Source organism: Numenius arquata, chromosome 22 (assembly GCF_964106895.1).
Source record: "Numenius arquata chromosome 22, bNumArq3.hap1.1, whole genome shotgun sequence".
Lineage (NCBI taxonomy): Eukaryota > Metazoa > Chordata > Aves > Charadriiformes > Scolopacidae > Numenius > Numenius arquata.
The window spans coordinates 1,312,945-1,340,022 of record NC_133597.1 but is presented as its reverse complement, the minus strand read 5'-3'; the positions used below and the strand labels follow the sequence as shown (position 1 = coordinate 1,340,022).

At 61.8% G+C, this 27,078-nt stretch overlaps 3 protein-coding genes across 3 annotated transcripts; 1 reads left to right on the top strand and 2 right to left on the bottom strand.

The window, feature by feature from the left end:
- Nucleotides 1-1,791: 1,791 nt before the first annotated feature.
- On the bottom strand, nucleotides 1,792-10,229 carry TMPRSS4 (transmembrane serine protease 4). The gene is made up of 13 exons (XM_074162419.1): nucleotides 10,221-10,229; nucleotides 6,647-6,677; nucleotides 6,450-6,563; nucleotides 6,135-6,287; nucleotides 5,882-6,011; nucleotides 4,710-4,811; nucleotides 4,551-4,591; nucleotides 3,811-3,973; nucleotides 3,394-3,560; nucleotides 3,121-3,216; nucleotides 2,848-2,987; nucleotides 2,141-2,294; nucleotides 1,792-2,006 (listed from the first exon to the last, which is right to left on the bottom strand). Exons 1-13 carry the CDS (start codon nucleotides 10,227-10,229, stop codon nucleotides 1,792-1,794), a joined length of 1,515 nt encoding a protein of 504 aa, XP_074018520.1.
- Nucleotides 10,230-13,469: 3,240 nt separating this feature from the next.
- SMIM35 (small integral membrane protein 35) lies at nucleotides 13,470-16,459 on the top strand. The gene is made up of 4 exons (XM_074162418.1): nucleotides 13,470-13,664; nucleotides 15,652-15,768; nucleotides 16,076-16,109; nucleotides 16,329-16,459. Exons 1-4 carry the CDS (start codon nucleotides 13,649-13,651, stop codon nucleotides 16,432-16,434), a joined length of 273 nt encoding a protein of 90 aa, XP_074018519.1. The 5' UTR covers nucleotides 13,470-13,648; the 3' UTR covers nucleotides 16,435-16,459.
- Nucleotides 16,460-19,954: 3,495 nt separating this feature from the next.
- On the bottom strand, nucleotides 19,955-23,718 carry IL10RA (interleukin 10 receptor subunit alpha). Its single transcript, XM_074162507.1, has 7 exons — nucleotides 23,652-23,718; nucleotides 22,578-22,698; nucleotides 22,276-22,454; nucleotides 21,840-22,006; nucleotides 21,386-21,536; nucleotides 21,076-21,200; nucleotides 19,955-20,947 (listed from the first exon to the last, which is right to left on the bottom strand). The coding sequence occupies exons 1-7, from the start codon at nucleotides 23,716-23,718 to the stop codon at nucleotides 19,955-19,957; spliced, it is 1,803 nt and encodes a 600-aa protein (XP_074018608.1).
- Nucleotides 23,719-27,078: the final 3,360 nt, after the last annotated feature.

The following is a 27,078-nucleotide window of genomic DNA, read 5'->3' as shown; positions in this document are numbered from 1 at the left end:
GGAGAGGTTGGGCCCCACCAGCCCACTTGTGGGGATGGTGGGGGCCGCCTCGTAGCCCTCTCCCGGGTGCACGGCTGGCTCGCCGACCCTGGGCTGGGCTCAGGGCACCCACCAGAGCGGGGCCGTGCATTTGGGACAGGAGACAGGTACAGGCACCTGGCCCCAGAGAGGTTTCCTTGGTTGGACGGACAAGTGGGAGTCGGGTCCCCGGGATCCCGGTCCCCTCTCTGAGGATCTGTAGGACCCTCAGGCAAAAATCACTTGACTTCTCTGTGCTTCAGTTTCCCCGTCTGTAAAATGGGGACGGTAACTCTGACCTACCTCACAGGAGGTGTGAGGCTCCCTGCATCGCTTTGCAAAGTGCTCCGAGATCCTGGGGCGAAAGGCACTCTGTAAACGCAAAGTATCGTTAACATACCATTGTCCTGCATGAGTCTGGGCAGGAAGGCGTGAGACCTCCCAGTTGCCCCGAGAGCCCCCCCCCCAGCCCATCCTTGGAGGAGACCTCCTGTGGGAGAGGACAGTGAGGGGAGGAAGGGATTTTTTTAAAGAACTATTTTTAGCTGTCCTAACCTGTTGGCCTTTTTTTAGACGGTATCTGGACACAGATCCACTTACCACAGGATATGCAATGCTGTACTATGCATGGATTACTCCTCTGGCTTGATGGAAAAAGTCAACATAACCAGTTTTTGCAGTGTAACTCTATACACATACGTGTGCGGGTGCTGTTCGCGGCGCAGGGGGCTCGGGGGGAGCGGGCTGGCTCCTGCGGGGTCCCTGCTGCCACAAAGGCTTTGGGGGCTCTGCAGAGGCTTGCTGGGGCACGTTGGGGGAGAAGGCCCTGCCGGAGGCGCGTGCTGCGACAGACACGTATGTGTATAAGCATATATAAATACACGTAGGAGATTACCTGCGAATAAACACAGGATGTGGACGACATGCTGTGTGATGATGACTTAACAGCACATTTTTCTTGCACTGTAGAGGTCTAGTTAGCTTTGCCTTGGATGAAATAAAGTTTATGTTTACTAGAGAAACTCGCTGCGGCTTGGGTTGCTGGGGGGTGTCTGTTCAGGCTCGTCGTGAACCCCCCCTGGGTGCGCATGCTGCATCGCGAGCCCTGCGCCGAGGCAAAGAGCAGCAGCGTCTCGTTTCCCTTGTGTGTTGAGCGCGGGCTGTGTCCGTTCTCTGCAGCTGCTTGTCTCGGGTGGACGAGTGCTGCCGCTCTGCCTGCATCCTGCCGATCCCTCCCGGGTACCCGGGGTGAGGGCTGCTTCCCAGCGCCCACGGGTGTCGTTTCCCACTCAAGCCCAGGGGCTCTGGGCCACAGGATGGGGCTGTAGTGCTGCCTTTGCAGGGACACTGTTCTCAGGGTGCTTGGGGTCCACGTGGCACTTTCTTCCTTGGGCACAGGAACGGCTTGTTCACAGAACCTGTGAACATAAACCCCGCCTTGCACTGGGAAAGCAGCCTAGGCGTATAGCGCAGGGTATTGCCTAAAATACCCCTGCACCCGAGGGGGACAAAGCCTTCAGAGGCCGTGTGAAAAAACAAATACTTTCTTTTAATGGGGATACTCTACAGCACAAACATAATTTCTCTCTGTATAACAGTAGTTGGCGAACATCAGGTTGGCCCCACAGGAGTCTTCCTGCCGCAGCAGGGTCGGCACAGGGGCAATAAATTAATCTCTCTCCGGAAGGGAGCTTGAGCCGGTCAGATTCCTTCAGGGTATCGGTGGCCGTCGCTCCGAGCCGCCCTTTGCCTCCTCGGCTGGCCTCTGGCGCGCTAAATCACAGCCTGCCAGCGAGGGCTGGGGAGGCACCGCTCACCTTCCGTGGCTTGAGATCCATTTCCCAGCTGCTGCGGGAGCCGAGACAGCCGGGCGCGGAGGGACGGAGAGGGAGGCTTGGGGAGAGGGGAGGGAAGCGTCCCGGCAGGTCTCAGAGCTCCGACTGGAAGGAGAGAGAGGGAGAGAAGCGGTGGCAAGCTTTGAAGGGCGGCTGGAACCAGGAGGCAGAGTTGTGTCCTTAAGGAGCTGGCTCAGCTCTCACACGGAGCCACCGAGGGGGGCCCTGAGCCTTCCCCTTCCCCACCGCCCCCCGAAACCTGGGAGATAGAGCAGCGCTGTCGACACTGACCCTCCGGACGGCGTAGATCCAGTTGAGGTAAGCACGGACGCTGGTGTAGACGCCGGGCGTGCTGGGGGTCCCGCAGCCCTGGCCCCAGCTGACGATGCCCACCACCTGCCAGTGCCTGCCTGCGAACTGTAGGGGCCCGCCGCTGTCCCCCTGCGGGGACAAGCCATCTGAGTGGGGGCTGAGGAGCCCCCTGCCTGTCCCCCGGCTTGCGGCCATTCATCGTAGAATCATGGAATGGTTTGGGTTGGAAGGAACCTTAAAGATCATCTTGTTCCACCTCCCTGCCCTGGGCAGGGACACCTCCCACCAGAGCAGGTTGCTCCAAGCCCCCTCCAACCTGGCCTTGAACCCCTCCGGGGATGGGGCAGCCACAGCTTCTCGGGGCAACCTGGGCCAGGCTCTCGCCACCCTCACAGCAAAGAAGTTCTCCAGATCTCATCTCCATCTCCCCTCTTTTAGTGTCAAACCCTTCCCCCTCGTCCTAGGTCTCCCCTCCCTCATCCAGAGTCCCTCCCCAGCTTTCCTGGAGCCCCTTGAGGGACTGGAAGGGGCTCTGAGGTCTCCCCGGAGCCTTCTCTTCTCCAGGCTGAACCCCCCCAACTCTCTCAGCCTGTCCTTACACCAGCCCTCCCAGCATCTTCCAGGAGGCCAGCTCTCCCCTGAAGAGGGGCTATTTCATCAATGGGTGCGGACCCCCCCACACCTGGCAAGTGTCCACCCCGCCTTGGGGCAGGCCGGCACACAGCATCTTCTCGGTGACCTCCCCGTGGTAGCCGGCCAGGTTGCAGCTCTCGTTGTCTATGAGTTGCACCTCCGCTTGCTGCAGGGTCTCTGACAGTTTGCCTGCGCGAAACGCGGCTGCTCAGAGGGGTCCCCCAAGTAGCCCTGTGCCAGCAGGGAGCCCACCGGCCCCATCTCCTCCTGTGAGCGATGCTGGGGGGGGACCCTCTGCTCGCCCCCACGCTGTCCCGCTCACCGTGCTCCTGCGTGTAGCCCCAGCCGATCACCCAGAGGGATGTGCCTGGCTCCAGCTCCTCATCGAAGTAGGGCAGGCAGATGGGCTTGCGGTTGTCTGGAAGGGAAAGGTGAGGTGCAGGAGGTGTCTGGGGAGGCTGGTGGGGAAGGTGACCGTGGATGGGCACCCTCCGTGCTCTCGATCACACGTGGTCCCCTCCGCACCCCTGCTCGGTGCCCGGCAAGCTTTGCCTTTGCCAGCTCTTGCTCTGAGGAGGTGTGCGCCACCTCTCACCTGAGACACGCACGGGGGACCGCAGCTTCACCAGGGCGATGTCGTTGTCCTTGGGAGACGCGGGCGTCACCTCGGCGAGGAAGACCTTCTCCACAGCGAGGGTGGCAGCGCCCGAGAGGAGATCGGAGCCGGCCTTCACGCGCCAGCTCTTAATGACGGGGTTGTTCCTGTGCACGGAGGTGTCTGTTACTGCTCCCCGCTTTCCCCAGGGACGCACAGCAGAGCCCTGCCTGCACCCTGCCCGGCTGAGCGTCACCCAGCTGCGCGGGACGGAGGGGCACAAAGCCCCGGCCAGGCGTGTTAATTATGGGACACTTAAGCAACAGGTGGCTTAAACCCAGAGGGACTCGAGGAGCCGAGCCGGGCACGGCGGTGCTGGCCGACAGGTACGTTGCAGCGGGGATGTCACCCACTCACTTGAAGCAGTGCGCCGCCGTCAGGACCCATCGGGGGTCGATGATGCTCCCCCCGCAGATGTGCTCCCTCCTGTACTGCAAGCTGACCTGCCAGGGCCAAGACTCGATGGCGGCCGGGCTCCCGCCCAGCACCCGCGGGGTCCTGATGCTCTCCCCGCATTCCTCTGCCCGGCGGCGGAGCGGCGGCAAAGCAAGACGTTAGCTGCGGCGGCGGGGAGAGAAAGAGCACCCGCTCTGCCCTCCTCCATCCTCGGGGCTGAGCGGGGACGGAGGCTCCCGCGCCTCCCAGGGAGGGGAGCGTGGCCCGGGTGCTTCACCCCCGGTGACACTGCCCACGTCACCCCTTGGGGGGGCCACCCGGCACACCCCCTTTTGTTCTCTGTTTGCACATCCTCCCCGGGCTCGCCGAAATGGGCTCAGCCGGTCCTCGCCTTCTCCAGCCCACCAGGAGGATTAGTTTAATCAGGGTAATTCATCAGCAAAAGTAAACCCATTCAGGCAGCTGGTTAAACCTCTCTCAGGTGTTTCATTTCTGGGAGGTTTATATGGGCTTAACAGGAAGGTTAACCGTAATTAAATTCAATTTTTCTCATGCAAAGAGTGCGGGAACAAGGAGGGCCAGGGCCAGAGCTGAGCTCCTGTGGCCATAGCGTGGCACCCGGGGCCATGCCAGGAGCGAGGACCTGGGGTGGCACGAGGCTCTGCGTGCCCACAAGGTGTGACCAGCGTCACGATACTTACTGGAACAAAAGAGCGAAACAAGCAGTCCGGAGAGGCATTTCCTGGAAGAAGGAGGAAAAGGGCTGCATTCAGCCCGGGGAGAGGCTCTGGCTCAGTGGCCAGGCACATCAGGCTCCCGTGCAAGGTGAGGGGCACGGCGGCCACCGCTGGACCACTCACCTGCCCGGCTCGGGCATCTGGAGGCTGCCGTTGGCCAGCACAACCTCGCGGGGAGGCAGGGGCTGCCCTGCACCCACCCTCACTGGCTGGAAAGTGGGGGTGCTGAAAGACATGGGGGGGGGCACAGCTCAGGAAGCGCAGCCTGGGGACCACAGCCCCAGGGATGCTACCAGCAGGGCACAGATACTGGGAGAAGACAGGCACTGGTGTCTGAAACCTCCAGGAGACTGGAATCTTGATGGTTTTGGCTCAGATTGAGCCAAAGGTGGTATAACCCAGTTCTAAAACTTTAGGCATTGGCACTTTACAAATCGGTCCTAGATGTTTGCCCGTGGCCAAGAGCTGGTCGGATAGGGAGGAAGCAGGAGCTTAGGAAGAGAACGTGAACCCTGTGCCTGTGAGCGAGAGAGAGACTCTGTAGAAAAAGGGAATTCCTTGGGACAGGGACCCACCTTCCCCCTAACTTAACTCAAACTTTCCCCCCTAACCCAGGGCTGATACCGAACACGCAGGGCTAGCAAGCCGTTTCCCTACATCCCGGCTTTAAACTTTAAGATTTAGTTGAATGCAGCACTACAAACTTGCAGGGAGCTCAGGGCAGCAGCAGGAGGTGGACACAGGTAGGGGTTATGGAGCATCATCCCAGCTGCAAGGACCCGGCCCTGGCCACAGCTGTGCTGCATCCACCCCTCCGGCCAGCTGCTGCTCCCCGGGGGCTTTAAAAGGGGAGCGTGGAGCCACGTATCCCACTCTGGGAGAGCTCCATCGGCAGAGAGGACCTGGGCTGAGCTCTGCTCCTGCCCCAGGAGGGGCTGCTGTGGCGGGGTGAGTGCGTGCCCGCTGTTGGGAGCTGTGGGGCAGCCCTGACGGCGGGGGGGACAGCGAGTAAAGGGGGTGAGGTGAGGGGTGGGAGCAGGGCAGGGTGCCCGTGGGCCGAGGCCGGAGCAGGAGATGCTGGGCAGAGGTCTGTGCTGACGTGGGAAGCTGCCGGGGCTTCCAGCACAGAGGCCAACCAGCTCCTGGAGTGGCTCCGCGTGGGCGGAATGGACTGAAACCATTAGCGCAGAGCTCCGAGCGCTTCGTAGGTAAACAGAGCCCCGCTCAGAAAGAGCTTTTACGGGAGGGGGAGAGGCAAAGCAGGCGAGGGAGGCGTGGAGGGAGCCGCCACGTACCTCCTGTAGCCCATTTGCTCGCAGGCTGCTCTCGCCAGCGCCGGGTTGAAGTGGTCGTGGCAGACACAGGACCAGGCTCCGGTGTTTCTGTTAAGCACCTGCAGGATGGATCTGTCTTTGGAAACACGGGCTGGGGACACACACAAAGTCAGCTTTGCCACAGGCGACTTGAGCGGGCGGAGGAGGCTTGCTGCAGCAGCCCAGCTGCCCCCCCCCCCCCCCCCGCGGCTCAAGCAGGCTGTCCCGGACTCACCACCAGTCGGTGGCCCCTCAGGGACCCACTGGGGACAGCTGGCTTCGTCCTCGCCCTGCAGACAGTCCACGTGCCCATCGCACACTTGCTGCAGGGACACCAGCTTCAGGGGCTGCGTGCAGAAGAAGTAGTGGTAGTCCAGGTAGACCTTGACTGGAGGGAGAAGGGGGAGCTCAGCGCTGAGCTGGTGCCGCCGGGCAGGCTCGGGGGCTCAGCAGGACGGTGGCAGAGCTGGTCCCGGCTGAGCCCTGGGTCCAGAGCTGTGTTTGCCGAGCGGTGGCAGGAGGAGAGGGGAGAGGAGAGCAGGAGCCCTACCCAGGAACCCCACCGCAACCAGGCAGGCGAGGCTGAGCACCGCTGCCAGGATGGGGATGCCGATCCGCTTGAAGGACTCCAGCGCCGTGGAGCCTTTGCGTCGCGGGCTGGGACCTGCAAGACAGAGGAGCGGGGGGGCCCTGTGTCGCCAGGCCCAGCCCGGCGGCACCCGCGCCCCCCGCTCCCGTGGGCGTTACCTCTGCCATTCAGCCGCTCGGAGGCTAAATCCTGCAAACCAGAGGGGAGAACCGGTTACCGAGCTGAAACCTCAGCCAAAAAGCAGCTGGGGAGGGGTGGGAAGGGTCTGTAGCAGCAGGGCTAGCTGGCCCCGTGGCAATTCCCACGCCAAGCGCACAGCCACCCCGGGGAGGGCAGCCCGGAGAAAGGGGAGGATGAGCTGAGCCTGGGCAGGCAGGGGGGCTGCCCTCTCTTTGGCTTGCCCGGGTCCCCCCAGGAGGATTAGCAGGGAAACTGCCCCAACCGACAGCTGGGGTTGCTCTAGAGCTGCTGGGGATGGAGGCGGCAGCGGGGGGGGATGGCATGTCCTGGTGTGACAACACTTGTCTCTGCTGCAGCCCGGGATCACCGGCTCTCTTGTTCCCGTGGACACCAGCTGTGCGATTCCAGTAACTGGCTCTCAGTGTGACGGGGTTACTGCCGTTGGTGCACCAGAGGCTTAAGAAGTCATAGGCGTTATGAAAGAGGCACGTTCTGATGCGCCGAGAAACCCCGAGTCAAAATCCACGTGCCTGCAAGGGCTCTGCCACCCGGACGTGTCACGACAAGGGGGTTTGTGTTCTTCGGCTGGCCCGGCACGGGGTCACAAACCGAGCGGCACAGCCTGAGTGCTCCCCGCCAGACTGCTGCAGCCCCTGGAGAAAGCAGCCCGGCCCATGGGAAGGAGCGCTCTCGCGGCGGGGAGGGCTGTGCCGCTGCTAGGACACAGGGTAAACACAGCCCCGGCCGCAGCCGGCGCCGGAGCGAGGGATGGATGAGACATTGCTCCCGCTTCGTCTCCTCAAAATTATTTTCCCGTAATAGCTTCTCATATGAGAGATGCCCGGCCGCGGTAGGGAAGGTCCGGTGAGCTGCACCAGCCGGCCCCTGTCCCCGTCGCCGGTGGGCTGGCTGGTGCTGGGCAGAGGTCGGAGCCCCTTTGGGGGGGTTTCAGGTGGACGCCGGGCGTTTCGCTCGCCCTGTCTTGCAGCCCTGCTTGTGCCTGAAGCGTGCGGAGCTGCTTCCTGGCGGTTTGGGGTTTGAAAGCCAGCTCCTGCCCTGCTGAGGCGGCGGGAAGCAGCGCGCTTGCTTCTCCCTGGAATCCCCATCCGGCCCCGAGCGAGCTCTTTTCCTTCGTTGTTGCTTCTGGACTCTACCACGACAGGTAAGACCAGCTTTTTTTGCAGAGCCTCAACAGACGGAAGGAAGATTAAAACCGCTGCAATAAACCCGCAGATTCATGAGAGTTTGGGGCTTAGAAGCCTTTCCTCCTTTGGCTGCTGAGCTTCGGGAGCAGCGCGCTTTTCCTCCGGGCGTCTGGAGATGCCTGTATTCGCCGTCTCAAACGGGAGCAGAGGTCGGGGCTGTGAAGAAGAGCGGTGCGGGGAGATGCGGGATGCGATAAGGCTGCGAAGGGGCCGTGCTCCAGCCCAAGGCTGGCAGGAGGGAGTGCTGGAGCCCTCCCTCTCCGGGCCGCTGTGTTTGGGCATGTTTAGCCACGCACCAGCAGGGTTTTTCTGGCAGGCGCCGAGCGATTATTTGTGGGTTAACACACAAAGATAGCTTGGGTTTCACGTGCTGCTCGCTCAGCCTCGCCGCCCCTCGCCCAGCCGGGAAACGTTGCCTCCCCATCAGGGCCCTGCTGTGTGTCTTGGGCCACCGGTTTTGGCTATTCCCCAGCCCAGGAACAAGACGTGGCTTGTGCAGGGGATGGTAGGATCCTGCCCGGTGCTGGTGGGGCTGCGGGCATGTGGCTGTGCCCCAGCATGCAGCCGTCTGCCTCTCTTCAGGAAATGCCAGGGCCTTTCTCCAAACAACAGGGCTTGTCTGGCACCGATGCCGAGCGCGGGCAAGTTGTGGCCACCACCCGGCCCCAGGATGGGCTCGGCACAGCCCCTTCGGTCTTTTTGGCTCCTGTGAGGACGCTGCTGAGGTATCAAGGGGGTCCCAGCTCCAGATCATCCCTCCTGGTGGCAGGGACTCGGGGAGCTGCAGGGAGCAGCAGGGCAGGGTGGGAAGGGGAGCGTCTCTCCTGGACCTCCCATCCGGGCTGCCCTTCCCGAGAGCTTCTCTCTGGCGCCTGCAGGAGCCCTGGGAGTTTTGTAATGCTCCTGAACGCCACCTCCGTCCTCCAGCCGAGGGCACGTGGGGCCGGTCCTTCTTCATGCTGACCTCTTGTGTCACCGTGGGCCTGGGCCGGGCATGACCCGGATAATGGGATCCTAACGGTTTCCCTGCGGGAACGGTCCCAGGGCCCCGGCCCCACGGCTCCTCCGGGCTCTGCGGCAGTGCCAACACGGGTGGAGGGATGATGTGTGGTGCTGGCCACCTTCCCACCTAGAGAAGCTACGGCCCGTTGATGATTTCTTCTTTTCTTTTTTTGTTTTTTTCTTTTTATTTTCAGCAGTCCACGCCTGCCTGCTCTCCAAACCGCGCTACAAGGGCTGCACTGGTTAAATTCAAAGCAAGGCAAGAGCCAGCTCCTGCGTGGAGTGGAGGCACGTGATTTCCTGGAGAACTCAAGGCTACCGTAACTAATTGAGCTCCCTTGCTGTGTTCTCTGGAAGCCGGTTAATGCCGCTGTGGCCGGTCCGCGCTCCAGCTTGTGCAAATGCCAGCCCGGGAGCCAGGGACTCCTGATGAACTTCTGCTCCCCTGCCATCCGAGCAGGCTGGGGCAGCCAGGGGTGCCCGTTTGCCCTCTGCGGCGAGTGACTGAAGGTGCTGTGATGCCACAAGTAGCTGTGCCAGCTGCCTCTGAATGCTGGAAGGTGGGATGTTCCCATGCAAACCCCAGCTTCAGAGGGTGCCGGGTGCTCGGATCCCGGGCTAACTCCTCGGCTGTGGGGGATTTAACCCACGGGTGCGTGTTGTCCCCGTGCAGGGGGGCGAGTTCCCCACCCCGAAGGGGATGTTGTCCCGGTGTATCGCTGGTGGAGGTTTTTACGGTACCCAGGGAGCCGGGCTGTGTGTGCCTGCCTGCTGTTAAGGAAGCCTTTTCCTCCTAGGGAGGGACTGCATGCCAGGCTGGGGTTTGGTGGCCGTGGCTTTGCTTGCAGAAGGCGCTGCGGGAAGCTGAGCCGAGCGAGTCCCTTGTGCCGAGCAGGGGGACCAGCAGTCCCACAGTGGGTGCCAGGCTCTTGCCCAGGCATTGCCTACGAACCAGCCCCTTCTTGGAAGGTGTTGAGATGCTCCAGAAGGGGACGTTCCCCTTGGTGAGCAGACTTGCGGGACAGACTGCCTTACTTGTCTGCTCCCCGGTCTAGGAGAGGACCAAGGCAAGCCAGAGAGAGATGTGGGAGCGAGAGGATAGCCAAGCACCGTCTCCGGCAGCCGCAGCGGGGTGTTGAGAGAGACGGGTGAAATCATTCCCTGCCTGGGTGCTGCGGGGGGCTGGGGCCAGGCAGCAGAAGCTCTTTTGAGCTCATCTGCCGCCCCGGCAGAGCTGGGCTGTGAGTTCGGCCAGCCGCGGGGTGTGTGGGGTGCCGGCTCCCGGGGCGAGGGGCTGGCGTGACAGGAGGGGACCGAGCGGCGGGTGAAGCGGTCGGTAACTCACCATGTCCATCCGGCTCTGGCGTGGTCTTCTGCCTGCAGAAAGCCGGCAAATATCCTCCGGTTTGGGACGCGGGGAGGCTGTGGGTGCCCCGATGCCCACGGAGCCCAGGCCGGCGATGCTCCCGCTGCCCCTCTGCCTGCGCTGCTCTGCCCGCGCTGTGTTAACACTGGGGCAGGACCGCCCAAGCACTCCTTAAAACCCACGACGGGAGTTGTGAAACAGGATTTATGATTTGTATTGTAATATAACACCAGTCTATCAGCAGCACCATCACCCGCAATAATCTCCTGAGCATCTTGCCACCAGAGGGTGACTCACCTGCGGGGCTGCTGTCGCAAAATACCTTATCAGGAGCGAACTGACTGACAGAGCAGGATTTTTTCTGCTCCTCTCCTGATGATAAGAGGAACCTCAGCCGTCCCGCTCTTTGTCCGTCTCTTCCGCGTTGCTCTGGGTTGTGTTTAAACAGAGGTTTTAGTAGGTGGAGGAGGAAAGCTGGAGAGTTTGCACATGAGGTTACGGGGCCATCCGATATGCTCCCGTCTCTCAGGTCACTCGGTCTGTGTGTCTCTGCGTGGCCCCAGGTCGTGGCTGGTAGTGCTGGAGTGAAGTTAAAAGGAAAGCGAGTGGGTTCCCGTGGCAGCTTCCCTCTGGGGTTGCCGTGCAGGTGTCCGGCTGTGCGGGAGTAGCTGATGTCCTGGGCTTTTGTCCCCGCTGTGGTACAGCAGCACTGCGGCAATGCTGGCTGCCCGTTCCTACCCCACTGGGATGCTCCTGGGCCGCTTATGGAGATTCACAGAGTCCTGCTATCCGTGTGGATGCGCTGGGCTCTGTGCTGAGGCTGGATCTGCATGTGGGGCACCACGGTGTGAGCTCAGGGGTGGCCATGCCCTTCTCCTGCACCCCCCCCCCCATCCCTTTGCAGAGTGGCTGCTCTGTGTTGATTGAGCTAATTGATAATTCACAAGATGGAGCTGGCAGGGGTGGTGGGGAGCGGGGCTCTTACAGCCCCCTGAGCCCTGTTTCGGGAAAGTGCTGTGCCCGTAGGCAGGTGCTGAGGCTGCTCCTGGAGCTCTGGTGTCTCTGATGCAAAGCTGGGCTACATGTCCAGGAATAACTGCTCTGGGAGAAGAGCCGCGTGCTTTAGCCCGCTGTTGGCAGCACTGCCGGGCAGGATGGGCATTCAGGTTTAGGGGTGCAGGAGCCGCTTGCTCCAGCTGGGCAACGGCCGGTGCAGGGAGCGGGCTGGGGTCAGGCAGGCTGTGAGCTGCCTGGCCTTCTGCAGACTCCTGCTGGAAGTGGTGGGTGTGCAGGATTTGCTGAGCGGCTAATTACCCTCTCCTCCTCTTATAATCAGGCTTTGCCAACGGTCGGGGAGAGGTGTGTGCACCGTGCCAGTGGGGAGACCGCAGAGCATCCCAGGCCAGCAGTTCCTCGGCCGGGGAGCCGTGCCATCGCTGTGCCAGCTCATCCCTCCTGCAGCTCCTCCAGGATCCTGGCATCTGCGTGTGGCTCTGCAGGTAAGGGACACCCTCCCCACACTCACTGGTGAGGATCCAGCCTCCTTGGGAGATGAGGGGACCTCAACAGGCTGCAGCCTCGGCTCCTGCCCGCATGGTCCATGCGATGGGACCATGGGATGGAGGGAGGGCAGGTCCAGCCACGCGTGTTGTGCAGGAGGGTGCCCAGCACTACTGCGGGAGCTTTCAGCTCGCAAACCGGTTTAAGGGGCTGCGCGCAGCAGCGGGGAGCTGGGCAGAGAGCTTGCCAGGTGGGTCATGGCTGGGGCAGCACAGGTAAATGGCTGGGTGGGCACCTGGCGCGGCACGAGATGCAGCACGGTGGAGCGAGGTCTTCTCTCCAGTCTGGGCACGAGCTCAGTCCTGTGCATCCAGCTCCACCTGCGCAGCTGGAGCCCGGTGCCGTGCCGCAGAGACCCCCTCGAGGTGCGAGCTCTCCTCCCAGAGTATCCCAGTGCCGGCCCCACACACCCCATGGCCAGGCCTGACCCCACTGCTGTGGGAGAGCAGCCCGGCAGCATCCATGGGGTGGGAGGTGGCACGGCGAGGGGCGGCTCTTCCTCCTCGGAGGTGAAGCGAAGGCTTTGAGGAAGCAGCTGAGGTTTGCAGATGTTATGTCACGGCTCCGCGCGCCGCTGGGGCTTTGCTTCCTGGAGTGCGGCTGCGTTTCCAGCACATCACCCTTCCCTGGCCTCTTGTGCGTGGAACCCTGGGGTGACGCAGGCTTCCGGGCACCCTGGCTCCATCTAGGGTCAGGCAGGGGCCAGGGAGAGATGGCCTGGGACTCTGTGCTGCTGTCAGCCTCCCCAGCCCACATGGGCACGCGCCATGTCCCTGTCCTCTCTGCCTGACAAGGGGCAGTCCCGGCCCCACAGGGTCTGCAGTGTGCATCGTTCCCTCTGCGTCCCGCCAGCTCTCCATCCTGCCCTCCCCCCCGCCAGTGTCCCCATGTGTCCCAGGCATCACCCCTGGGTCTTGGTGCTGAGATGCTCTCTCCTGGGGAGGGCTTGACTTCTGCCCTGGCCACTTGCATTGGGGCACAGTATCATCGGAGGCTGGCAAAGGATGCACAAAGAGGAGGTTTCCAGAGGGGGAGGGATTTTGCCCCTGGCTGCCCGGTTTCCAAGCTGGTAACGGTTATCCCTGTTTGCTACCTTTTACCTGCAGCCAGGGGAGATGCCTTCCTCCTCCTTCTGCAAGCAGGCAGCGATGGCCACCTCACCCTGTGAGCTTTGAGAAGACGACCGAATACAGCCGTAAGTGCATTGGACTGGGAGGTGTCTGTGACTGGGGACAGTGGGTGGAGGATGCCCTCTCACCCTGAGGTCCTGCCCTGGGTGCCCATGCCCTGCACGGGGCCATAACCTCTGTGGGCATCCCCAAATGCCCAAGCCTGGGCTCTGTGTGGGACCTTGTCCCCGGCTCCCGGCTGCTGCTCTTTGCCAGGAGGTGGCAGTCAGAGGGCACAGCCACTGGGGCACCTTGCCAGAGCTGGACACCCATGTTGCTTGGGCTTCCCTGCCCCTCGGGCTCCCAGTTCAGCCTCTGCCGGGCTGCCTGTCCCTGCCGGCAGCGGGAGGACAGAACTGCCCACACGGGCAGGCATCGCACGTACCCCGTGCGGGTGGGAAGAATGGGCTGGGAGCAGCCGTCCCGGGCCGGGGCACGGGCGATGTGCCTCCATCGCACGAGGAGTGATGTCTCCTCTGCTTTCTCCCCTGGGAACCAGTAGAACTGGCGGGTGCGGAACAGTGCCCGGGCTCGCTGCGGTGAGGTGTCTGTGTCACCGGGAGAGGAGGGGACGGGCAGGAAGTGCCAGGCTCCAGCACGCACCGGGCTCTGCTGCAGCAACTCCCAGCCTGGGCCAGCACTGAGCAGCTCCTGTGGCACGACACTGGGTGCCAGGAGATGGACACCCGGGCGGGTGAGTAGGTGGCATTTTTGTCCTCTTATGGGGCAGAGGTGGGTGTGTTTTATAGCGCAGGTAGTGGCTTTGTAACCTTTCCTTCCCCTCTGCTGTCTGTGGAGCTGGGGCTTGGCTGCTGGTGTGGCTCTGCCTCGAGCGTTGCTGCTCGGAGGCATCTCGCCGGGATGCGAGGACGTTGGGTCCCGAGGGTGTCAGGGCAGGGAGCACCTCCCACGCACGGCCCAGCACGGGGCTGGGGCTGGGCATGAAGCCGTCATCCTCCCACCAGCGGTAGGTGTGGGGAGAGGGCAGTTTCGGCAGCCGGCTGATTCAGGGAGGCTATTGCACCACGCTCCTCCTGTCCTGCAGCTCCTGCCACATGAGTCACTCCTGTGGCAGACTCCCTGACCTCACCCACGCCGTCCTGTGCTGGGGTCCCGGGGCTCCTGCCTCACCCCTGGCCCAGCGGGAGCAGGGTGCATCGGCTTCCCACATTTCCTGGCCTCCTGAGCCCTGCAGAAGGGAAGGGCAGGCTGGTCCTGCTCGTCTGCGGCGCACCTTGGGAGCTGGCAGCGCGATGCTCTGCGGCTCCCCGGGTGTTTGCCGGCTCCCGTCAGGTCGAGCGAGTGCTGCGGGTTGCAGGATGACCCGGGACATTGCTCACTATGTAAACACTGTGACCACAGGGGAAATGTTCTCACTCCACCGGCATCTGTCTAAATTTAGCTGCTGTTAGGTCATCCTTTTCCGCTGCCTCCTCGCTCCCGATGCTGCAAGGCACAGCACCCCGTCCCTGTGCCGGGCGCTTGCCCCAAGCCCTGTGGGCAGGCAGGGGAGCGCTGCGTGGCCGGCCACGCTCCGGGGCAGCGGCCAAACCCCGCTGTCCCCTCCTGGGCACAGCAGCCCCCAGAGCTGTGCCCACCACCACATCACCTGCGCTTTGCTAATGGGTCATACTGGGACCGACTGGATGGTTTATTGATGGTGGTGCCCTGCGGGTTCGTGGAGATGTGGGGGTGCAGGGGGTCTGGGGTGGCGTTTGTGGAGGGGTTTGGCAGCGCAGCAGCTGGAGAGGGGTGTGATTAGCAGCCCTGGGCCGTACAGGGCACAGGGTTTGCACCGTGCAGCAGGCAACCTGCGGAGAAACGGCTGCTCATCGGCTGGGCTGCGCCTGGGCGCCGAGGTGTCCCCTTGACAATGCCGGGAGTGTTGGCCGGGGCTGGGCTTCGCCAGACCCCACGGTGTGGACGGGAGGGACGGAGAGGGTGCAGAGCCCCCCCACAGGTCCTGCACACCCCGCTTTGTCACCCGGTCCCGGCCCGGCGCTGGCAGCAGGAGGCTGCTCGCCCTGACAAATGCGTCCTCTAGAGGGAACTGCCTGTCCAGAAATGGGTCTGCGCGGCTGCACAGGGCCGGCAGCGGGGACGGCCCGGGGTATGGCACTGCGCGGCTGCGGGAGGCAGCACTGGGGCAGCCAGCTCCGGTGCCGCAGCTGGGGGCACCTTGCTGCTCTTCTGCATCTTCTCCATTCGGCCAGTGCTGCCGGGGCATGGCTGGGAAGATGCACCAGAGCTGCAGGGAGGTGACAGCCAGCGAGTGTTTCCTCAGCCGCAGGAGCGGGAATATCAGGGGATCCAGCTTACGGGGAACGTGGGCTCCTGTTTACAGCCGGTCCCTTCCTGTTTAGGCTGAGGGCAGCCTGTCACCCACGCTCCCCCTCTGGGCTCCCTTCCCAAGTCACCATCCCACCCTCCTAGCTCGCTTGGGGACCACTGGTGACCGAGACGACCGGTCTCCAGCATGGGGCTTTGGGGGTAGCAAAATTCTCCAAGCCACAGCACTCAGCAGCCTCAGAGAGCTGAGTCCCTCCACGCCATAGGGACAGCACGGGGTGGGGGGACGTGTCCCAGCCCCACAGCAGTCCTGTCCCCACCAGGGGATGATCAGGACCCTCAGCCTCCCAGAGGTGTTTGTCTGCAGAGCCCTTTCTCCCTCTGTTTTACAGGGCAAGAGCCCATCAACATGCTCGGGATTGTCTTGGGTGTCGGGTTGGCCTTGCTGATCCTGGTGCTTTTTGGCTACACCTTCGTCCGGTGGTACCAGAGCGGCCAATGCTGGCGCCGTGAGTACGGGCAGAGCCGGGGGACAGGCAGCGAGAGGGCACAAAAGAAAAGGGCTGCAGGGCCTGGGATGGAGGGAGCACACCTAATATTTGCTGGTCCCCGGGGGCTGGGGAAACCCATGTGCAGGGTGGCTCTGGGGCAAGGTGGGGGCATGCAGGAGGGGACATGCACGGTGATATCCCAGTGTGGCTGGCTGTCCTACCGGCTGTCCTGCCCATCCCCACGCCGATGCACAGAGTCACAGCAAAGCAAAGGCACGTTCCTGGCACTGCACGGCTCTGACACCTCTCCTTACCGCCTCCCCAGGGCCCAACTTCATCTTCAACCTCTACCACACCTGGTGAGTGAGACCGTGTGGGGACCTGGGGTGGGCTGGGGGCTCCCTTTGCACGGGGCCGAGGTGTCACACACCCTCGCCAGTCCCAAACCCAGTGTTTGCAGGCGCTGCCTGCCCAGGACAGAGGTGCCCTGGGGAGCCCCGGCTGTCTGGGGACAGTCCCCATCCCAGGGGCTGGAGGTGGGGACAGGCATCTCGCTGACATCTCTGCCTTCCCCGCAGCGGGCTGGGGTCGGTGGCGGTGGAGCTGGTGCCCCCGTTCAGCATCAGCGGCTCGCTGAGCGAGGCGGGGAGAGGCTACCTGCCTTTCCACGACCGGGGACTGTGAGGCGGGAGCCGGGCTGGCGTTGCAGGTAGGACATCACCCTGCTCCCCCCTGCCTGGTGATGGGTGAGCGGGTCCCCAGTGGTGGATGTCCCCCAGCAGAGCCCACCGCAGCAGGGCTGCAGGTGCTGAGCAAGAGCGCTGTGCTCCGGAGCCTCCGAGCTGCCTCGCAGCCCCTGCTCATCGCAGCTTTCCCTGGGATAGTCCCAAGGTTTTTCCTGCAAAAGTCCTCCCCATGCCTGTGGGCCATCAGGGGCTTTCCCTGGGCTCGGGTTTTATTTCCCCCCCAGTGGCTCTGCTTTTGTGTTTCGTTCTCTCTGTCCCCGGCCTGGGGCTGGGTGTGTGGCCGGGGGGGGGAAAGCCGCTGGTGCCTGGGGCTGGAGCCCGTGTGCTCCCGGCCGCGCTTCCCCACGCTGCCTCCTTCCCCCCTCCTGCCGCCCACCGTCCTGCGGCAGCAGAAAGAGCAACCGAAACCAGCCATGGGGGAACTCCTCTCTTCTTGCTTCTTTAAAAAACAGCCCCTAAATATGCTGGATTTCCACTGAAATTGAAACAATGTGATTTCTGCTTTTTTTTTTTTTTAAAGAGCTTCTGCATTCGCTCCCTGCAGCTGCGTTTCACTTGCTGGCCCTCCCTGGCCACGGGCAGCGCTGGAAGGTGCCCAGGGCCGGCTGCCATCCCTGTGCCAGTGCACTGGCTCAGCCTCCCCTTGCTCGAGCTGGAGGAGGAGAGAGCTGCCTTATCCCCAGCTTCCTCAGCACACATCCCAGAGAGAAAAGCCGCTTTCCCCACGGATCCCTATGGCCCGGAGACACCGGCTGAGTGCGTGCTCCGGGAGACCTTGGGCCAGGCTGTTGGGGAACAGGGCAGTGGGAGTGCAGGGAACCGGCTAAAAAGGATGGCGATGAGCCACAGGGACTGGATGGCCCGTTTTGTGCAACAGGGGAAAATGCCGTAAGGAAATGAGACCGCTTCAGGCTTCATACTTCCCTCCTCCGTCAAATATCTGGATCAGTGTGGAAGTTTGTCCTCTGCACTGATAATGCAAGCAAACAACTCAGAAAGTCCCCGTGGGCTTTCTCGTGCCGGCCGCCTTCAACCTCGGCAGAGCAACCGGCCGTGGAGGCGCCTGGAGCAGGCGAGCAGCCCTCTAAAGTTGCTGCAGCGGGGGGGGCTTGGGAATATTTATTTGCAGACTGTTTTCTGAGCAGGAAAAGGAAGAGAAACTCAGGAGACCGCATAGCTGTGTGTAGGGAAACCGGGGAGGATGGAGCGGAGAGCCCCATTCTGCACCCCGAGCTGATGGCCGGCCAGCAGCCCCCTTCCTTCTCCTTCCCCGAGCCCACCCTGCTGCTCCTCGCGGGGTCTGAGCAGTGCTGGGGGCTCTGTGGGTGCCGCGTTGGAAATGTATTGGAAATGTTTGCACGGGCCGGTGCCGGGGGAGGAAAGGTGTTTGCGTGGGGGCAGCCCCTCGCTGGGACAGGAGGAGCAGGAGGAGTCGGAGCCGAACGGCCTCCGTGCATCGGGCTTTGACTTAATTCAGGAAAATGTGAGCATCTGGGATTTCCAGAGAATGGGAGGGGACGGTCCGTTCTCTCCGCTATCGAAGCCAAAACGTGTGGTGTGTGGCTTTCTGGCAAACTCATCTGGGTTTCACTGAACGGAGAGCCCTGGCGGCTCATGGAGAGGGGGAGAAATCACCGTTTCTCTCAGCCCCTGGATGCCGCCGGCTGGAGCCTTTCACAGCGAGCAGGAGCCGGCGGCACCCGGCACTGCGCGGGATCCGGCCACAGAGCTTGACGTCAGCAGTGTTAGAGAAACAAAAAAAGAAAAAAAAAAAAAAGGAAAAAAAAAAGTCACGGTTAATTTTGATGACTCTTGTTTTTTCAGAGGAAGCTGAAAAAAAAAAAAAAAAAAGAAAGTAAAAAGCCTCAACCCCCAAAATACCCAGTGGCAGAAGGGATGGTGGAAATGGAAAAGGGATGCACGTGGCTGGCATCGGCGGGGCTGCTGCAGCGGCCGGTCCCTCCGCGTGACGTGAGGAGCGCATCTCCAGTGCCAGGAGTTAGCGCGACGTCAGACCCAGCAGAATGAAACGCAGCAGTACATCAGCAACCCCTCGCCTGGCTGCGGTGATTCATGCTTTCACCCGAAAAAACGTACTGCCCGAGCTGAGTTTCCACCAACAGTTTTAATGGAACTGTCCCCCGTGAAGTTTCTTTGAAACTAAGTGACTTTTGGAAAGACTCTCCGGTGACCTGGCAGGAGCCAAGAGTAGTCCACGGTAAGTCGCTCCCACCTCCTGCTTGTTTCCGTTCTGACAGAAACTGTTCCCCTGCCCGGTTTTAACTTATTCCTCTCTGCCCTGGAGATGCTCCTGTCCCCGGGTAGGGGGGGGACACACGCACCAGTGCACCCCTGTGAAATCACCGCAAGCTCCCCAGGTCCTTTTCCCTCCTGCTCCTCCGGCGTGTGCTCCCACGACACAGCCCTCGCCTGGGACGGCTGCCCTGGTCCTCAGGTGAGTGTGGAGCTCTCAGATGGCTGGCTTTTTTCTCCCTTTTTTCCTAGTTGTGATGTGGAAACGCTCTTCCCCGTGTGAGGCAAAGGCAAAGCTGCTCTTTGCCATGGGGGAAAGTCCACATCTGAAACCGGAAAGCACAGCTTGACCTTAGACGAGGATGTACAAATGAATGGACCAAACAAATAACACCGCATCCTTTCTGTATTTACAAATTAAATAGAATAAATAATGTCGGTATGCAATAGTGGCAGAACGTCGGGCCATAGTGTGGGCAGGGCTGCCCTGGCTCGTGCTGCGCCCATATGGCAGGTGCTGCCCCGCACCCCGTCGGAGGTAGCCAGCGCCCCGGGTCTCTGCCGTAGGGGCTGAATAGGGTCTCTGTAGGGTCAGGAAAGTCCCTCGCTTCCTCCCAGTGAGGTCAGTCAGGGTGAGAGGTCCACGCTCCCAGCGGCAGGATGGATGGCTGACGTCAGGCTGCTCTTCGCTTTCGGTGTCTGTGTTGTGAAAGGTTTGGACGGCACGGGTGGCACAGACATCAGCTGGAGGAGGCGCGCGTCTGCCCGTGGGAGGGGGAAGTGGAGAGGAGAAGCGCAGGGCTGGCACCGGTCCTGAGCCCCGGGGCTGCGTACCCCGTGCTGGGCTGCTGGGGAGGGCGGACAAGGCGGGATCGCCCTTTGCGGGTGTAGCCTTGGGCTTGGTGGCCAGGGAAGGGGGGACAAGCCCCTCCAGTGCTGCCCGTCCCCGTGTCTTGTTAGCTTTATGCCAGAGACTGGCTGGAGGGAAGGGGCAGGGCTGGCCACAGCTGTACCAGGGCCAAAGCAGCCCCAGAGGTAGCCAAGCTGGTGCTTCTCGGGCAAGTATCAGCCGCGGCACCGCTCAGGTTGATGCGTTTGGGGCTCGGCGGTAGCTTATGTGAGTAGCTGCTCCCTGTGGTCAGTGGCTAGAAGAGGTAGATGGGTCAGTGTGCGGGGCTGGCCCCGCTCCCCAGCCCGGGGACGGCTCACAGGCGGCTGTCCTTGCTGTCCCCGTTGAGCAGGCTCAGGGGGTTGATCTGCAGCGTGAGCCACTCGTTGTTGCTGAGGCTGGAGACGAGGGGCAGCCTCCCCAGGAGGTCAGTGTTGAAGATGCTCAGGTCGAAGGGAGCTTTCAGGAGCTCGGGGCCGGCTTTGGAGGCCAAGGGAGCAGCCGGAGCCCCATAGCTCAGCGGAGTGGGAGCTTGGGGCCCCGCCTGGCTGGAAAAGTCCCAGGCGGTGGGCTCCCGAGGGGCGCCCCACGCAGCAAGGTCCTGTGCGTGGCTGCGGGGATGCTCGGGAGAGGACTGCTTCAGATACCCTTTGGCCACAGCCAGCTCGGTGCACTCTACATCCAGCACGATGCTAGTGTTCCCTGGGCTCTGTAGCGATCCCGTGCAGCCCGAGAAGAGCGTCCCCGTGGCTGGGTCCTGGCTCGGCTCCACCGTGCCCTTGGATTGTTGCAGGTACCCACGGAACTCCAGGTCTTGCTGGCTGTCCTGGCCAGTGGCGGGGGGGACCCCGAGCTCCCCTCCATGGGGCTGCTTGGTCTCTGTCAGGCTGGCGTTCCCGCTGCTGGAGGAGCATGTTGGGTGAAGGCAGGGGGTCTCCAAGCCCACCCCGCTGTCGTCGCTGACGGGCAGCTGCTGCTTGTAGCCCTGGGGCTCGGGGCCCGAGGAGCAGCTCAGTTCTGAGGAGGAGGAGGTGCGCAGGCAAATGCCACTGTCAGTGCTGGTGCAGCTGCTGTCTCCGCTCCCCATGCTCCCCGTCCCCAGCAGGCACAGCCGGTCCTCGGGCCATGCTGGGAGCCTCCAGCCATTCTCTGGGGACAGCTGGGCTGTGCCGGCGCTGCCGTTGTGGCCACTGTCCTGCTGGGGCTCCTTCTGGCACAGGAAGAGCTGCTGGACGGAGTCTGTGTCCGGGCTGCCCGAGGAAGAGGACTCCTGCTCCACCCAGAGCGAGCTCTGCTTTATGAAGGACTTCTGGGGAGGAGAGGAAAGAGGGGGTGAGCCGTGCTTCATCCCTGCTTGTTGCCTCCCTCTCCCAACAGCTACCCAAGCCTGCAACCTCATGCCGGACGCAAAGGGTGCTGAGTGCCCGGCTGTCTTACCAGGACGGATGGTGGCCTCATGGGTTTCTTTATGTAGGTGAAGACCAGCAGAGCCCCCAGGAGGCCCAGGAATGACACGGTGATGAAGGAGGAGCTGACGATGCTCAGGGCAAGCTCTGCGCTCCCTGCGGGAGAGGATGTGCCTGGGTGAGGGAGGAAAGGCAGAGCCCTCGGTGCTCACCGCACGAAGGTCCTACAGCAGGGGCACGGAGCGGTTGCCCTGATGCGGACCCCCAGGGTTAGGAGGGATGAGGAGGATCCGGATCCCACAAGGTCCGCCCCCTTCCCTGGCTCTTCCTCCAGGTCTTCCTGTCTCTCTCACCGGTGGTGATGCACTGCTCGTCGGTGCGTATGGCGCTGATGTGTCGGCTGGCCACGTCAGGCTCCACGCTGATGCAGTACTCCGTGTTCCAGAAGAGCTTGCTGATGTTGAACTCCGGGACGTGCTCCACCATTTCGTACTGCAATGACCAGAGTGCGGGCTGGTACCTGAGAGCCCCCAGCCCCGTGCTTTCCTCCCCTCTCCCCCACTGTCCCCAGGGAGCTCAGCAATACAGCTGGCAGCAGCTAGGCTCAACGTCCCCGCAGGAGTTGGGGAACCTACTGCAATAAAACACTCAGAGAAATCTCTCTGCAATGTTGTGGCTGTGAGAAAGCTCCGTATTAAGTTTTACAGGAGGCCGTACTTTAAAAATATGTTTTTCAATTTGAGCAGCACTGCGTGTGACGGATGGGGACAGCACGGGACCAGCAACTCATCTCACCGTCCGATTGTCCTGCACCCTCCTGACGTACACCCGGTACAGCCTCGCGTGCCTCTGAATGTCCTCGAATCTCACGGTGAGGTTGTCCTCCTTGAGGAGCAGCTGCAGCTCCACGTGGATGGTGTTGCCCGTCACGGAGAGGCTCTGGCCCGAGAGGCGCAGGCTGGCTGGAAACACGACAGTTGGATGAGCACGTTAGGGTTTTCTCCTGTTTGCAGCAGTGGACTGAGCTGTGACTGTCCCTCGCAGCCGGTGCCGCCTGTCCCAGGCTTGTCCCATCCCATCCCATCCCGCAGCCCGGCTGCCCTCCGGAAAGGTATGAAGAGACATCCCTGCTCTCATCTGTCCCAAAGTTCTTCCCCAGCAGTGTGGCATCCTCACCTCTGCCATCCTCAAAGCCTCCTGCCCGCGGGGTGGAGGCAGACACCAGACCTACCTTCTTGTGGGGAGAAAGAGTTGGTCCTTTGCCACGGGGACGTGCGGTTTCTGGACACGGCCCTGACCCGTGCGTAGTAGCGCCGGGCAGGATCCAGGGTGTAGTACGTGAGGTCGCAGGAGTGCCCCGAGATCCTCATGCATCTCGGAATGGCTGTCCAGGACATATTTGTGCCGTAGCTGCAGGGAGAAGCGCCGGGGTGAGAAGCGGTGCTGGCTGATGCCAGGGACCCCATTGTCACCGCTGCCGGTGATCTCGGGCAGGGGCCAACCCTCCCTGTGCCCCCCCATGGCTGTACTCACACTTTGTGCTCCACTTCGTAGAGGACATCTCCGGGGGGGTTGTGTCCCGGCTCCCACCGCAGCAGGTGATGTGCCATCTCCGCAGCAAAGCGCACGTGCCTGGGGCTCGCCAGCCGCTCACCTGCCCCCGGGACCCAAGGCCAGCGTTAGCCGGGGCTCTGTGGCATCCTGTCCTGTCCCGTCCCCCTGGGACCCACAGGAGCGTTTGCCTCCTCGATGGCTCACCTGGAGCTCAACCCCGTGTATTCAGCAGCCACCCACCCGAAAAGCTGCGGGCTTAGCCCTGGCTCAAGGCTTTTCCCAGCCCTGTCTCGCTTCCCAGTTTCGGTGATTGCTCATGCCCCGCTTTCCCTTCCTCTCTCTTCTGGGAACAGCCCAGCTCAGCCCAACCGGAGGATCTCCCTGCTTTTCTGGCCCCAGAAAGGATTGAAAACCTGCTTCGTTTGCGTCCCTGATGGCCCCTGCTCTTTGCTAGCGGCTCTATTTGGATTCAGCTTTCCTGTTTTGATAATCTGCTGTCTGGAAGGAACAGACTTTTTCACACCTCCTGCCTGATTTTCGGTATTGTCACCTGCAGCAAGGCACCGCTAGATAACATCTGGCACCCTTTCTCTGCCGCTTTCCTCGGCAGCCGCGCTCTGACGGCAAACGCGAAGCCACGCCAGGGGAGGAGGGCTGTCAGCAGGGCACCCCCCGGGGCATTTGGCCGCGATACAAGGCACCGTGGTCCACGCCGGGAGAGGCGAGCGAGGCTGATGCCTGTGGGCTAACACAGCCTTCGGGCTCCCAAACAGCGAAGGAAGGTGAGCGGTGATCAGGGAGCTGTGTCCCGCTCCAAGCAGGCAGGAGCTGGCGGGTACCGCCGTCCTGAGCCCTGACCGGCCAGCAAAGGTGTCCGAGCCGAACCCCAAACCACAGCAGCTCCTCTCACCGCCTTCCCCCATCTCGGTCCCCAGCCCCGCGACGGGATTTTGGGTGGGGAGGGGAGCAGAGCAACCCCCCAGGAGCTGCGAGGCTCAGACGCAGCGAGCAGGGGAGCCGAAAGCCAACTCAGCGTGGGCAAGAGAGACTCACCGTCCGTCCGCCGGGCGAGGAGGAGCAGTGCGGCGCACAGTGCCAGGGCTGAGGCGGAGGGGGCCATGCCGGCTCAGCATCCTCCGCGGGCGCCGGGCTGGGTGAGCAGGGTGCCGAGCTCTGCTCTGGCTGGCTGCCGAAGGCTTGTTTTTCCCCCGGGGGCTGGCTCAGTGACGTCTCGGAGGCGTTAGCGCAGTGGGAGGAAAGTAGCAGCGTAGCGACTTCCACTTTTCTTTAGCTGCGGGTGAGTGGGTGGACGGTGATCTCTCAGCCCAGCCCGGGCATTTCCTACCAGCAGCCTTAAAGGAAGAGCTCTGGGGGCTTTTCTGAACAAAACGGTACACTGCTGAGAAAGGGAAAATAGGAGTAAATCATGTGTCTGCCATGGCTGTGTCATTACTAAATGAGATGTTAGAAGCACGGCACAGGGGCCGAGCGTTAGCACCGAGGACCACCCGGCTCAGGGACTTTTCTGAGCGCAGCACCCGCCCGGCAGCGTCCCCTCGGGCCAGTGCCTTCTCCAAAGCCATCTGGGTGGCATTGGAAGATCCGAAGCGGGGTGCAGCAGAGGAGGCTGTACGCTGTCCCCGGGGCTCTGGCAGCTCTGGCCCCACGGCGATGTCCTGGTGGTGCTGGCCGCAGGTGCTAGGACCTGAATTGCCGCCGAGCAGACTGCAAGCCCTCTGCTTCGCCTTCGGGCAGGCTACCTTACAGCAGAGCCTTGCTGCCTGAGGGCTTTCCTGGGGCCTGTGCGAACCTGGGGGCCCTCATGTGATGAAGAGTGGGTTTTTTTGTTTTTTTTTTTTTTCTTGAGAAGAGGAATTTCCCACTGGGGAATTCGTGGAAAAGACAGAGATAAAAAGAGTAAGAGAAACCGAGAGGGCTCTGGACAGCCTCAGAAAGTTTCAGAGCAGTCCCTGGCTCGGTGGGCATAGAGGCATGGGACCTCAGATCCCTTTGCCACAGCAGAATGGCTCCTCAAAGAGCCATCTTAAATGCCCAAAGTAGGAGATTTCTGCTTTTTCCCCTGACTCATCTTTCCTGCGAAAGCCCACAGGCTTCCACGAACTGGCAGCCTTGCCTGAGCACCAGCACATTTGTCATCCAGAGGATGGGTCCAGCGGTGACACCGAGCCGTCCTTTGATGCCTGGTGGGCGGCAGGACCTCGGGCACGGCACGGTGGCATTCCTGGCTCTCGTGGCACCCAGGGACACGTGCCAGGGACTCCGCTTTCCTGGGGCCATGGGGAATAAGGGAATGAGGTTGGGGTTCTGGGCGCCCAGAAGCGGGGAGAGGCTCTCCCTCTGCTGAGGGTCGGCCACAGGGACAGGGAGAGGGGGACGGGACCTATAGAAGGTCCCGTCCCCAGCTTCACCCCTAATTGGCTTTATTCTTCCCTCTTTGTGATGTCCTGTCACTGTTCTCAGCTCGTGAGTCAGATCTGAGTATCCACTGAGTTTAGGAGTCCTGAGATGAAGCACAACCTCATCCCCCACAAAGCCACAGCTCGCGTTTCAGGTAAAAGAGTGAAAATCAAAAGCAATGGGACCGAAAATGAGGAAGGAGGGAGCCTTCTGGAAAAGACACCGCAGGGCTGGTCCTGTGGGTGAGGCGGTTCAGAGGCTGGGGAGAAATGGCTGGCAATTTAGGGGAAAATGAGACAGGTGTGAGGAGAAATGACAATTCTGCTGAACGCTCAGATCGTGAGCAGGGCAAGCGCTCCACGATGCTCGTGCTGGTACCCGAGCTGCTGCGGGGATGCGGGTGCCGGGACAGTGTGCGGAGAATGCCGCCGAGTTTTCCTTTTCATCTTCAAAATAATGGAATAATCTTTGAATAGGAGTAGCCGTGGCTTTAACAACCCGTGGATCACCCGGGTCAGAACCTCACAGCGGGTCTTTCCTCTGTGTTACCCTCCTCCCTTCCCGATCCCCTCATGCCTGGAGGTGGGAGCAGAGAGCGGAGGAGCCGCCGGGCTCTGCGGGGCTGGCAGTGCCGGCTCCGGCTGTGTGTTATCAGCACCTCGGTTTGCTAGCTGGGGGATGCAGGGACGTGCAGCAGGGCTCGTAGGAGCGAATACCAGCCTGAAAGTGCGAGGATTTCACCCTGGAGGTGTTGTGAACACCTGACATTTACCATCAGGTTGCCGGGGTCAAGGCCAGGCACACAGTTCTCTGTAACTTGCTTTCCGTTGGTGGCTTTCTAGAAGCATCAGCAAACAATCATTCCTGGAGCTGCCACCTGGAGCTACTTTCGGAAAATCCCTTCGCAGAAGAGGCCGTGGCTTCTTCGCGCAGGAACGCGGGCAAGGCCAGCTCGGGGGTGGCCAGGGACCCAGCTCGCTGCTCGCCCAGCCCCGGCGGCACAGGGCAGCTGCAGAAAGCAAACAAAATGCTGTTAGCCCTGGGTGTGAAAGCTAGAGAGGAGTGTGCTGCAGAGCCAGGGCTGGCTCAGAAACCGCCCTTGGAAGCAGGGAAATCCCCCGAGCAGGTGGCCTGGCTTGTGGCCACCACCGGGAAGTGTTTGCCCTGTGCAGTGAAGTGCAGGTGCTGGACCTGCCAGGGCCTGGGTGGGCTCATTGGAGAGAGGCAGGCAAAGGGCTTGACAATGACCTTGCCAGAAGAAAATAGGAGTAAACACCGAGATCAGGATGGACTCGGGTCTCCTCCTCTGAGCTCCCTGGTTCCCCTCTCTGGCTGACTGGGTTTGGCCGCAGGATGTGCGTGGGAGAAGGGCAGGAACTGACCCCTCTGGGAAGGAACGGGACGGGGAGCCCTGGGGCAGGTTGGAGGGATCCATCCTGGGCTTTTCAGCCTTGAAGCAGGTTTCCTCCAAGCCTGGATGGCCCTGCTTGTCTCCTGCCCTTCTGATGAGCCGGTGTGGGTGGGGAGCCGGATGAATAAGGGACTTATGCTATGAATAATGCCGGGAGAAATGTGCCGGGAAAATAGAATGTCGGGATGGGGCTCACGGGAGGCAGCACGCTGCCAGACAGAGCAGCGGACACCGGTCGAAGCTGGGAGCAGCCTGGGTTATGTGAAGCACCGGGTGCATCTCTGGGAAACCCTCCCGCCCCTCTGCCGGGCAGTGATGAGCAGGGACTCTGGTGCAGCCCCAGCCGGCGAGGAGGGCTCGGAGGGGCATGTGTCCAGGGGTCTGGACATCAGAAAACACACAGTGCAGCTGGGCCTTTTAATCTGGATATTTTCACCCGTTTATCTCAAATGTGCAGTTCTGGGTTAAGCAAAGCATCTCCTCGTGCACGCCCACAGAGGAAGAGGGAGATGGCTGCTTTCTCCTTGCACAGTGCGAGAGCATCACTCCATGAGCAGAGGAGTGAAAAAACTTCTTGGAGAAACTAGAGGTAAAGGGCATTTCATTTCCCTTGAAACAGGGCATTCTGGACTTCTCTGTCACCTGGAGAGC